Source organism: Monopterus albus, unplaced genomic scaffold, assembly GCF_001952655.1.
Source record: "Monopterus albus unplaced genomic scaffold, M_albus_1.0 scaffold150.1, whole genome shotgun sequence".
Taxonomy (NCBI): domain Eukaryota; kingdom Metazoa; phylum Chordata; class Actinopteri; order Synbranchiformes; family Synbranchidae; genus Monopterus; species Monopterus albus.
The window spans coordinates 552,127-564,545 of NW_018128030.1; the positions used below are offsets into that span (position 1 = coordinate 552,127).

At 42.4% G+C, this 12,419-nt stretch overlaps 1 protein-coding gene across 6 annotated transcripts in view; it reads right to left on the minus strand.

Moving 5' to 3' along the window:
• The window catches only part of nectin1b (nectin cell adhesion molecule 1b), a 210,704-nt gene that overhangs the window by 93,685 nt on the left and 104,600 nt on the right, over positions 1-12,419 (minus strand). For all 6 annotated transcript variants that reach the window (XM_020614715.1, XM_020614714.1, XM_020614716.1 and 3 more), the window contains 3 exons: positions 3,676-4,047; positions 1,266-1,565; positions 509-626 (listed from right to left, as the gene is read on the minus strand). In XM_020614715.1, the coding sequence (XP_020470371.1) occupies positions 509-626; positions 1,266-1,565; positions 3,676-4,033 (776 nt within the window). In that variant the 5' untranslated portion in view covers positions 4,034-4,047. The remainder of the gene's footprint in view (positions 1-508; positions 627-1,265; positions 1,566-3,675; positions 4,048-12,419) is intronic.

Consider the following 12,419-nt stretch of genomic DNA (forward strand, 5'->3'; position numbering starts at 1 on the left):
GTGTCCTGCCTTTCTGTGCCCTCGACAGAACACAACAGCACTAACAATGACGCTTTCTTGCTCCCCATATCTGTGGCACTGGTCCTCAGACTTCAAAGCAAAAGCAAACTGTGCTCTGTTTGCATTTATCTCCCAGTATCTGTGACCATCAGGTAAATAGGGGTGTGTGTTTCTGTAACAGGCCCATTGTGCTCTGCCTCAGGTCGTAGTCTTATCTTCATTTCACATTTTATAAACAAATAAACAGAGACATTTCTGCAGATGAAGGCAGTTAGTGTGTTTTTTTATCTTTGTAGATTACTTTCTTGTATATGTGCCTTATGACAAATGCTGGGAAATGTCATGCTCCATGTGACTTTGCCACTCTATAGAACCGTCTTCCTGTGATTTAGCAAGCCTTCTGCTAGAACTTTTCCAGTCGCAAATCTAACATGAGAGAAACACCATGTAGGCATGCCGTCTTGTGTTCGGGGCCTAAGGGGTTTTGTTAGGGTTTAGTCAGACTCACAGTTTCCACTGGTAGATCGTGACGGGCGGGTTAGCATCAGCCCGGCAGGTCAGCTGAACATTCTGACGGTTCAGGTGCCAGTTTCCATCAAAGCCCTCGATCTTCACCTCAGGTTCATCTGCAAGAAAGGCATGCTGTCAGTTCACCCTTGCAGAACATAATCCAAAAAGCACTGTTGTATTATTGTCTCCCTGCTGAAACACTCCAGTGCTTTGGCAGCAAGACAGATAAAACAGTAATACTATAAAAACCACAAATTCATCCATCAATAAAGACTTTGTTTTGTATCCTTGTATGGCACTTTTTCCTAATTCTAACGTGTTTCATTAAGATGTGTGTATATGTGATCAACTACCATCTTTTCAAAAAGCTATACTGTTTATATATTGTTGAATATAAAAGTGTTCCTCTTGAATCATTAACAGAAATTGAAATTCAGGGTGAAGAAAATCATAGATTTTGAAAACACTGTGTGTGGTGCATACCCAGGAGCTCATTTGTGCTGCTTTCTCTTCACTTTGTATAACCAGATGAGATTCTGAGCTGTGTTTGTACGAGGACCTTGTTTACTCTAAACTATGGCAACTGGTGTCCTCTTACAACAGGATGAGCAACCTTTAGATTTGTGACAACATAGCATACAGATTTCAAGATGGTGTGGACCTATCTGCTCATTTAATAAATAAAAACCATTTCTTTCCATTAAAAACCCAAAGTCTTAATATAATCTAAAACGAAGACTGGAGCAGATTCTTACACTGCACATTGAGCACCACGCTGTCTGTGATCTTTTCATTTCGGTACGTCACGATACATGTGAGCTTCTGTCTGTGGGTCTCACGGCTCGGTGTCACCATGTAGTTGCTCCACACTGTCACTGTTCCGTTTTGGTTGCGAGTTTCCTGGTGGGTGGCTTCGCCCTTCAACCTGGTGTCCCATTTGATCACACTTGGAGGCTTCCCATTGGCTGATACACAAGTGGCAACAGTCATCTTGGACTTCTGGGGCTTGGCCACAATCGTGGGTCTTGTCAAGGTCATACGTGTCATAGGCCGAGCTGTAGAGTAGAAAAGGTTAAAGTAATCAAGTTACTGAGAGGTAATTAAAGCTTATTAGAGAAAGATCTAATTTCTTTTATTCTTTTGGTTTACATCTTCTTAAATTTTGTCTACTTCCCCCTCAATCAGCCTTAGATTTGATGAAAACAGTCATTTCAAGTTGATGAAAACAGCTATTTCAAGTTAATTGAGCTAAAGGGCTGAGATGAAAATGCAGCTGTAACTCAAATCAGGCAAAATTTTGCTTCTCTCCTTCCTCAAAGCTAAAGTGGTTGTCAAAGCTCTCACAGATGTAGAAGCCACTTGCCTACCCAAATGCACAGTCATCCAGTTTGAGTCTCCAATTAGCAATTTACTCTTAGTACATCAAAAGGCAGGCTTGAGCTTGAACGAATGCACAACTGAAAGAGATAGGCTATGAAGAGGCCTCTGTGAACGCTGCCGGTTGGTTATGTGCACACAGGTTGCTGATGTTCACTGAGCTGCAGAAGCCTAAAAAGGCCTGGGAGGCTCAGTGACACAAAATAGGGACTGAGTGTTGAGAAGAAGCCCTGGCATCAGGGACTACTTGAGCCAAGTGCTTTTCCTTTTACTGGTACTTAATGAAAAACACACCAACACCAACATTTCTAATTATATCTCTAATCAGAGTTAACGCACAACCTTTCACAGCTGCCTCTTTCCAAAATAAACTACATCTCAGGCTTTTCTTTTTTTCCTCAAGATGAGATTATGCAAGCGAAATTACACACTCTGAAGCAGCCTCATTGATTTCCATCAGCTGCCATTTTTATTGAGTGCTCTCTGAGGCGGTTTCCTTTTCCATAAAAGCCACATGGGCCGAGCTGGGATTGGTGTTAAACGTCACCCCAATCACCACACCATCAATCCGTCATAATGGTCCGCACTTCAATGCTGAGCACGTATACACAACATCAAGGTCTGCACAGAATGAGCGCCTTGTAGACTCAACCATGACGTGACGGTCGGCAAGGCTGTTCCCCAATCACAGGAGTTTCAACTGTTGTTAACAGCAAGAGCTTTAGAAAACAGACAATCAACACAGCATCTGGTCTGAGGTGTTTCAAAAGAGTTCAACCGACTATACAACAAAACCTGTGGCAGTGTTCTGTTGAAGAGCAGGGCTGTTTTCTTTGAGCCTTTTACAAAAAAGGAAGAGGCCATTTTGACCCTGTCTTATCTGATTCAGAAAAATGTTCTTTTTCAGAATAAAGTCAAAGAGGAGCAAAATGTGGACGACAGGTTCAACATCCCTTGGACTACTCATCAGACCAGCGGTAACATATTCAAGGAAATAGCCCCTTAACTGATCTTAAGATGTAGACCCTGGTATCTTTATCTGTTTTCCTGGCTCAAAACATATTTACACATATGTGATTCGCTGCAACAGTTACAGAATCTGATCTGGACAATCCACCTTTGTTTCTTACAACATGTGGAAACTTGAAACTAACCAGCTACTGACCATAGCATATAATCCTGGGTACACTGAACACATTTCGCATTTTCATATGGTAATCCTATTTCATGTCTTCACTGTTCAGTGAAACCCTTGTTTCTCCAAATCTGGTGATTTTATTTTCAAGCTAATTGAAGGACATAGGATTTCTTTGTGGATTATTAAGATAAATAAACTATATAAAACCACACTGAATTATGGGAGAAATGCTTTGTTGCAAAGCGGTAAACATCTTGTTGTCTTACCTCATGAGATGTTGACATTGTGGAGATACTCTTTGAAAATATATATCACCAATGAAAGTTGCTGAAAACACTGATGCAACTTGTAAAAAGTCTTTAAAAGTTTTAATTTCCTTATTTACCAAGGCAGAAATGTTTGAGCCAAACATTCATTCAAAACCTACTGTATGCTCATCTGTCTCCAGAGAGACAAATCAGGCTTGGAAAAAGTAGAAAACAAATTGCATGACAACTGTAAGTATTAGATGCATATGCTGAGGTTCAGTTATGTACAGGGGCCTTCTGTAGTTGAAAAGATTTCACCAGTTTTATCCTGTTGTAGATTCAGTCGGGGGTAAAGTTACTCATAATCTCTGGGACATTTGCTATTTCTCTACAAGTTCTTACCATATACAGTGAGGTTGACCATGTTCTCCCGGTTGCCTGCAGGAAACGTGGTATATTCGCAGATGTAGGCAGCTTCATCAGACAGCTGCAGGTTGGAGAACACGATGGTGGTGTCCTCCAGTGAGGGCGTACGGTGACGAACCGCTGCCTGCTTGAAGCTGACCCGCTCCTTGAAGGGTGGCAGAACGGACACACCCAGGGCTGGGTTGGCTATGGCTACGTTCTGCTTGGTGCCATTGAGGAGCTTCTGCCAGGTGACTTGAGAGATCTTGACTGGCGGGTTACTGTTGCTGAAAATGCAGCGCAGCTCCACTTGTGAACCCACAAATCCAGACTTACTGGGGTCCATCTGTACCATCTGTCCATTGCCAGCTAGGAGTAACAGACACAGAGAGGTAAAAAACATTTAATTATGATTAACAAGTGTCCAAGGCCAAAGAAAAGCACTCTAGTCAATAGCAAGTACATGCACTGAAAGTCAAAGAGTCAATTCAGCCTCCCAGGTACTACATGCACGCACAACACACAGTCAAAATCATGGATTTAGCCACAAGCACTCCCTATGCTACAGAAGCGCCGTCTGTTCCCTACACAGCAGCACAATAAGTCAGTACATGGTGGCGGTCGTGTGTAAAAGCTGGGGGACTTGTTATTAACATAATGGGCACATCTATACAACCCTGTCTTTGTCCACGAGGGTACTGTTCCTGATGAGTTGGGAGGGCTGAGCAAGAACCAATGCATCACTAATGAATGAGTACAAGGGCACTGAGTTGGAGCCAAGGCATCGTCTCCTGCGCTCCCCTCCACCTACCCAGCAACACCCTGGCCAGCCCATTGTAATTTTAATTACTTTTTACTTACAAATACTTCAATGACTGCCTCAAGCTCCTATTAAGAGAAACAATGTGGAGTCCTGTGAAAGCACAGGAAACAATGAGAACACAAACATCAGCTAGATAAAAAGCCCAGCAATTATGTCCCTCTGCCCTGCTATCTAGGCGTGGAGTTTAGCAGCAAACAAAAAAGGTCAGTTACCAAAAATGGACCTTCGGTAAGATCGCCTGTTGTTTAGCCTTTCATACTTAAGTTGATGTGATGCTAAACTCATGAGCCAAACCTTTGTCATGCCCAGCTGTTTTTGACTTGATGCCTGGTATGTCCACAGTTAACAGCAGTTAACATCCTCAAATTACATGCTCATTACAGTCTGCCTGGTTTTATCTAGAAATGTAATGATTAGCTGATTGAGAGGAAATTACCCGACAATGATTCTGATGGTCACTTATTTACCTGAATCATTATGTATAAGTCCTGGGAGTTTGCTCCTTTCTGTTTCAGATCATTGTAAAATGAGTATTTTGGGGCTTTAAAATGATTTCAACATGTGACTTTGGCCTCAGCAGTTTACACAGTTTTCTGCCATTTTATAGAATGAATGATTCAAAGATTAAACCAAATAAATAAATAAATAAATAAACACATTAATCACTATAGAACTTGGTGCTCCTGTCTGTCTTCGTTCCTTCAATTTGAATGCAGAAAACCAACTACAACTTTTATTTCACCTACTCTGGGGACTGAAATGAGCGTAGCCTGAAATTGATGTGTCATTGCTGTGTCATCCTTTGCTGTGTAAACAGTGCTGTGTTGTCTTTGACACATCTTTGTTCCCTCAGGCTCTGATTTATGTTCCTTTACAGGTGAAGTCTGATGATGTCTCATTTCCTGGTTGGGCTTGTATTTACAACCAGCCACAACTATAATTATCTCCTATGGATAGGCGAGGACCCACAGGAAGAAAGACTGAAACTCCTCCATTAATCACAGTGGATTCATAAAGCCACTAGTGAATCAAGTCATAAAAAAAAATGTTGTGGTCTCAAGTGGAGGACCGGGGCCTGCACACATATACCGCAAACAGAGTCGCTCTTCAGCGCCGAGTAACTGCATCCCAACGATGGGTAATCGCTGCGTTCAGAGATAACATTTCCACAGGGGGCTTTAAAATGTATAAGAATGCACAAGAAAGATCCATTTATGTATACACCTACTGAATACAAAATCTAAGCCTGTCTTTGGCTATACAGGAACCTGAAGGAGAGAGGAGGGAGAGTTCAGTGTGTACAGGTTGTCAAACTGTCTAAGCAGCGGCAGCAATTGTGATGAAGATTTTTCTTATAAAACTGTAGGCAGTCAGCTGAAGGACACCGGGGCGCAAAGCATGCATGAAGAAAGGAAATAGTTGACGCAGACTCTGGATAGAAGACCATTAAAATGAACAATGTCTTTCTTCCTTCTCTCACAACAAGCACACAACTCTAAGGTTGAATGGCTTATGCTGGAAAGCAGAGCATTACGAGAGAAAGGCAATTTCTATCCATTGTTATATGCTTTCACTCAAGTATAGCCAGCGCTGCCTACATCAAATCGGAATAAAAAAAAAAGTAACAACCTTTCAGAGCTACTGAGTGCACATCATCTTTCATTTCCTTCTGACCAGATCAGCAATCCTTAAACTTGTGGGATTTGAAGATGACAGATTGATTTACTAATACAGTCTGACAGGGAAGACTGGCAACCCTGTGATCTGTACCTTGAGAAACACCTGTGTCCTTGTGCACCTCAGGGCACTGCTTTACTCCATTTTATCACAGCTTAGATTACCAGTCGTGGCAGCTATAGTATGATATTTTTGAAATGGCAAACACAATTTACTGTGTGACAACACTAGTTAAAGTTTAATCTTAAGTTGTGTGGAGGCTGTGTGTGCAGTGGGGGGTGGTGGAGATGGGGGTGGGGGATCTGCAAAAACTCACAAACATGTACCTGCTCAGAGCTCATATACTTCAGTGCTAAAACAATACTGGCAGGGGCTGACTGTATGAAAAGCTGTAGGCCCTGCCTCCCTCACTCCGTCCTTCCTCCTCTCAGTCTGATCCACTCCACTCAGATTGAACCAAACAAACAGCAGCGCACACAAATGGAAACCAGACGAATAGGCATAATTACACAGACACAGAGCCAAAATCCCTCTGTGAAGGACCAGGGGCGCCCACAGGGACCCCTTTCACTCTAGGATTGGAGGAGTCCTTGGCTGAGCACAAAGTAGAGCTATAATTACAGACCACACCACAGAGTGACAAAGCCATAGAAGAACACAACCACATACATGCAAGAGGCATTAAAAAGGAGGATTTTGTGAGGGCTATGAGAACCAGTAGTGCAAGAAAAACACGAAGAAAAAAAGATAGGCAAAGTAGTGGAGATGCAGAATTGCTGTGAGGAAGAGGGAGACAAAGAGGAAGGTGGAGCTTCAGGCAGAACTGTAGGTGTGCTGCAGGTTTGAGGCTGGCTGGGGCTGTCACTTGCGCTGCTGCTGCTTTGTTCTCACCCTGACAAGAGGGTGACTGGGGGGACAGACATGCTCTAATCCACCTGAGGCTATACACCGCCTTGAGAGTTGCCAGTGGAGAGAGGAGCCCTATTTCTGGAAGGAAAAGCAACAGGACAAACAAACAAAGCAGAAAGTATGCCCAAGCTGGCATAATATAAAATAAAAAAAAGAAGAGTGGTTTGATTCACAACAAGTGAGCTGACTTGGATCAAGGGGGACATAAGGGGCACTATTAAAACAGCTGCTCTACCGTCTGGCCATGCACTGATAGCAAGAGACTCCCAAGGCCTCAGCACAGAACAGTTCACAGAACATTCAAATGGAATAAGCTCTGGCCTGTCAGGCAGCAAGGAAAGACTTTGTGTTGTTTGCATATGGCACAGTGGACAATACACACAAGGCATGCTGCATCACATCATAGCCTTCGGTCAAACACTGTCTCATGGTGCGTGGATAATCTTCACTGCAGAGGGCTGACTATAGATCTGATCACAAAAGGGCGAATGTGTTTAAATCAGAGAGAGAGATATATTACCCAGGTGGGAAAACAAACACGAATATGAAAAACAAGCTTGATTCCTTCCTGTAACAAGAATGAATGAGAAACATGACATTAACACTCAATATTTGCCTTTTGTCTCTGCTGCAGAGACAGAGAAACAATTCAAATTAAAGTTTCAGCACCCAATATACCACATTCATCCATCTCCTCATTCCCAGTCTTTCTTCTCTATAATATTAAACCAGACCTTGATCTACATATAAAACAAAAACAAAACCATAAAACCCCAAATTGAATTTGACAACCAGGGTCCCTTTCTCTGAAGATTATGAAGCCAGTTTTCCATAAAACAACTTGCATTTGGCAGCTCATCTCACTGGGGATATGCAGCACTATTTTCTTTTGTTTTTTCAGCTCAGCTGGCCAACAACCAACAGTATTTTAAAAGACAATTACTGGCTGCTTTACCATTACTTGGGCTATGCTCATTCAAGAGAAATCTATTTGTGCTTGAGTCAAATAAAGTTGAGAATAATTCACCTCTAGCTGCAGCACTGTGAGGAAGGCAAAGATTAAATAGGACTGAACGCATATTTTAGAAGAGGCAGTCATTAATGTCTTCTATTTAAAGCTGCACCGGCAACATGGCACACTGTCAGTCCCAAACGGCAGCAAGGCGCCGCTGTTTGAAGGCTTCAAAACCTAAAAAATGTGTAATTTGAAGTCATTAAACTGCACTCTTCTTGGACTTGGATGTCGCTTCTCAGGGGCTTTTTAGAGTGGAGATGAAGTAGGGTTTCCATTTTCACTGGACCGAGGGATGACGTGTCGCTTCTTGTAGTCAGGGACAATTTCCTACTTATGTTCAGCGTCACCACTGATTTTTTTATTTAAACAAACAGGTCAAATTTGACATCTCAGCCTGTAGAGATGCAACAGTGTCATCAACTGCAGCTCCACGTTGTGAGTTAAGCAGATAAACCAGGCAGATTTTAGCATAAACGTCTTGCCAGTTGCAGCTTTAAGGATAATCACACACATGCCTGATCTTCTTTGGTTACTGTATTGTTACTTCAGTTGGATGCTGATAGACAAAAGATGGCTTGAGCCACTCGGGATAATGACTGTTTAATGTAGTCCCAGTTCCCACGGCAATGGCACAGGCCTTTGTGCTGCCCTATTTACTGTATGTCCACACATGAGGTGTTTAGGGGAAGTCCAAATCTTATTACATAAACACACAGACACACACACACACACACACACACACAAACTACCAATTTGTTGCTTATTTACTCCTCTGGTGGAGCGTTTTTGTTATTTTCTTGTCAGTTGGTATTTTAGAGCTCCAGCAACATGATTTTGCTTATTTGTTTTTCAAAATGCTTTATAAAACATGAACAGGTGGCAAACTAAAGGAAAAACCTGTGATGAAAAAATGATTTGATGAGTATGAGCATGACCTTCACAGGTCTCGACCCAGTTGAACACCTATGGGAGACATCGGAGCCACATCATCTCCACCACCACCATGAAAACATCACATGAGGGAATATCTGTGGGAAGAACTATGTTCATCCCTCCAGTAGAGTTCAGAGACTTGGGGAGTCAATGCCAAGGTACGTTAAGCTGTGGCACGTGGTGGCCCAGCACCTCACTGAGACACTTTATGTTGGGTTGTCCTTTGGTTTGTCACCTGTCTGTATCTCCCCATGCTAAATCTTTAATACATCCAGATAGGGCACTTAATTTAGCAGGAGCAGGCACATTCTATATTTAATGTTGCTTTTTGTTGACCACAGCCATTCAGCTTTTAGACATGGAGCAGAATACATCAGAGAATTGGTTTTAATCTACATTTCGAGACTATTTGACGGCGCTTCCGCCAGGCCTCTTGGGTAAATAATGGTGTACCTGCCAAAACAGCTCTCTTTTACCCTCTGTCTCCCTGAGCAAACATTCAACTGCAGAGGCAAGTGAAACCTCACTGGAACAGATGGTTAGTAGACCTGTTCCTAATTTTCCACTATCTGGTTCACATTTGAAATACTCTTTTGTACAACACACCCGTTCATTAAGGACAATGTAACATCTGCTGTGCTGTAAATGTTAATGATTATCGGGAATATTTATTATGTTAGGCAACTTCCCAATCTGGGATTGCTCCATGAAAGGCGCTGTGCATTTCATTTCAACTGTTCCCTATGGCAGTTTGTTTGGTGGAAGGGAGAGGCATAATGACCGACTGCCGTGGCACAGTAGTTTTTTGTTCCACTGGGCTTGTAAAATTACAGCTTTCAGTTTGGCAGCACGTAGCATCAACCACTCAACCGTATGCACCGATTCTCACCTGATGTAGATGCATGCATTGTGTCTGAGGTAACATGAGGCTCAGAGCACAAGCCCACACACACGGCCCTCGAGCAACTTTAAGGCACTTCAAATGTCAAGGGGATGCATCTGTTCACCTGCAACAGAGCTTCTCATCTTAGTTCAGTGGGATCATGATTCATCCTTGAATGAAACGCTGGGAAACACTGCTACGCCATTTTGTTACTAGACAATTTCAAAGAGCCAAACCAAGATGACATCGTGAACTATATTATGCCCTTTTTGGCAGCCTCTTAATAGCCTCTTTGAAATAAATATATAACAGGGTAACAGTGGCTGAGGATTTCCTGTAGTTGATCTTTTTTTATTCTGATCTAATAGGAAATATGCTAGAAGTAATCTGGGATATTAGTTGTCTTTGACCACAACAATGACAAATAAAGCTGGGTCATAAATATGGCTTTTGCCCGACAGAGAGAGAGACAGTATTAGAGAGCACTGACCTTCCTTCCTCCCCATGCAGCTTAACTAAACAAGGCCACCATGGTTTCGGTTCTACAACACAAAATAAACAGTGCTTACATTACCTGACCAAATGGTGAGATGACATCACCCACTGATACCAGAGCGTAAGCAACTGTCAGTAAACAAAAGGCCAGGTACAAGTGAAAGGGAGGGAGAGGCCCCTTCCTGGTAAATGAATAACTGTAACATAACGTTTGGCTTGTCCGACTGAAACTGAGGGGAAGAAATGGGGAACAGATACTGAGAGTGTCTCAAAGTGTGGCATCAGAAATGAAAACGTTGTGGTGTAAAAGCAATAACAGCTAGATAATAGTATGATTTATCAGACAGGTCTCAAGACTTGACACTAGGGAGCACTTACACAGACCAGACAATTAGTCAGCAAAGCATCTCATGCACAGAATGGATTCAATGATGTGTGCTGGATATTTTTCAATAATGCAAAAAGTGCCCGGCTTTCAAATGAGGGTTGCTGCTAGATGTCTTAATAGGCAGGAGATGATCAATAAATAAAAGGGAGGCCACAGACATTCTGCAGAGTGATACGTTACAGTTTCAGACATGCCGAGCGCCAGCGGGCGCGGGTATTGGCTCAAAGCTCAAAGGGGCTCAGGGTGGGGTTACATAAATGTGATGCAGAGGATTTTGGGGAGTTGCAGGGGACAGTAAGCAGTGAGAGTGACACGCAGTGGGCCCAGACGCGGTGAGCAGATTACAGCACTCAGGATATTAAAGTGGAGGAGAGATGATGCTGCAGGCAACACGCCTCCTGTGGAAATCTCAGCATTAGCGTGGGTGACACGGAGGCTATGTTCGCATTTCTTTTGACACAGTCGATATAACAGTACAGTAACAGCTGCTGCAGGAGCGCGCTTCTCCACATGCATTTAGGTTAGGATGTTGTCCTTGTGGGAAAGGTCAGGTACAGACTGAAATTCTGCTTAATGGAACAGCACAAAGGAAATTAAATTAGATACACATTCATTTGACATTTAGATGCAGATTAAAGTTCCCTGGGGCTCAGGTGACACGTCACCTTCTCTAAAAGCATCATAGTACATGTATATTAATTGTGGATAAACCTAAATCATCAGTACTGGTTGATGGCTGTTCACCTCACTTGCATGGATCTTTTCCTGGAACTGACAGAAACAAAATCACTGACATTTTCTGAGGATTTCTTACTTTTCTGTGTTTGATATAATTTAATCTCTTTGGTTTTTGGACTGATGGTTTGATAAAACAGACCGACAATCATATTCTTATTTTTACTGAACTGTACTTTCTATAAAAAAAATAATCCTTTGAGCAATAAACAACAGAATAATGGGTAATAAGACTTATCATTCGATGCTCACTGCTGTTTGGGACAGCTGCTCATTCTACTCACATGAGTCGCTATTAATACTCTGTTCTTCACAGTATGAACCACAGATCTCTTTACTGAATGTGAATTAAGACAAAGAAGTGCACAGGATTATGTATAAGAACGGTTTCGGAGTGGGACGTATAGGATGGGGGTGGTTCAGTGTGAGCCAGCACCACAGCAGGATTCTATACCTCAGCTAAACACTCAGCAAATACAGCATGAAATGCATATAAAGTCCTGCCAAGAAGTGCCGAGAAAGAGTCTGGCCCCGGACAACCATGCATGACAAATCCTTCCCTCACACCATCTGTTCCATTGTCCACAAGTAAAGATAAGTCTGGCATAGTACAAACACTGAATACTTCCATGTGATTATGCCAAGTACTTGTTGTATACAGTATAAAACATCAAAAATCAAACTGTTCAGCTGAAAGTGGATGATCGATTCTTGGGAAAGAAACTGACGTGATATGGAGACCTTTTGCATATTCGGTGTGAATCCATACACTCCTTTCAAGGTGCCCTTTAGAAATACTCAGTGAGAGTATTTTTATTATGTTTGGCCTCTGACCTGTGCTGACCTTTAGTGGTGGGTTTTTTCTGCTTTTCTTTGGCAAAGG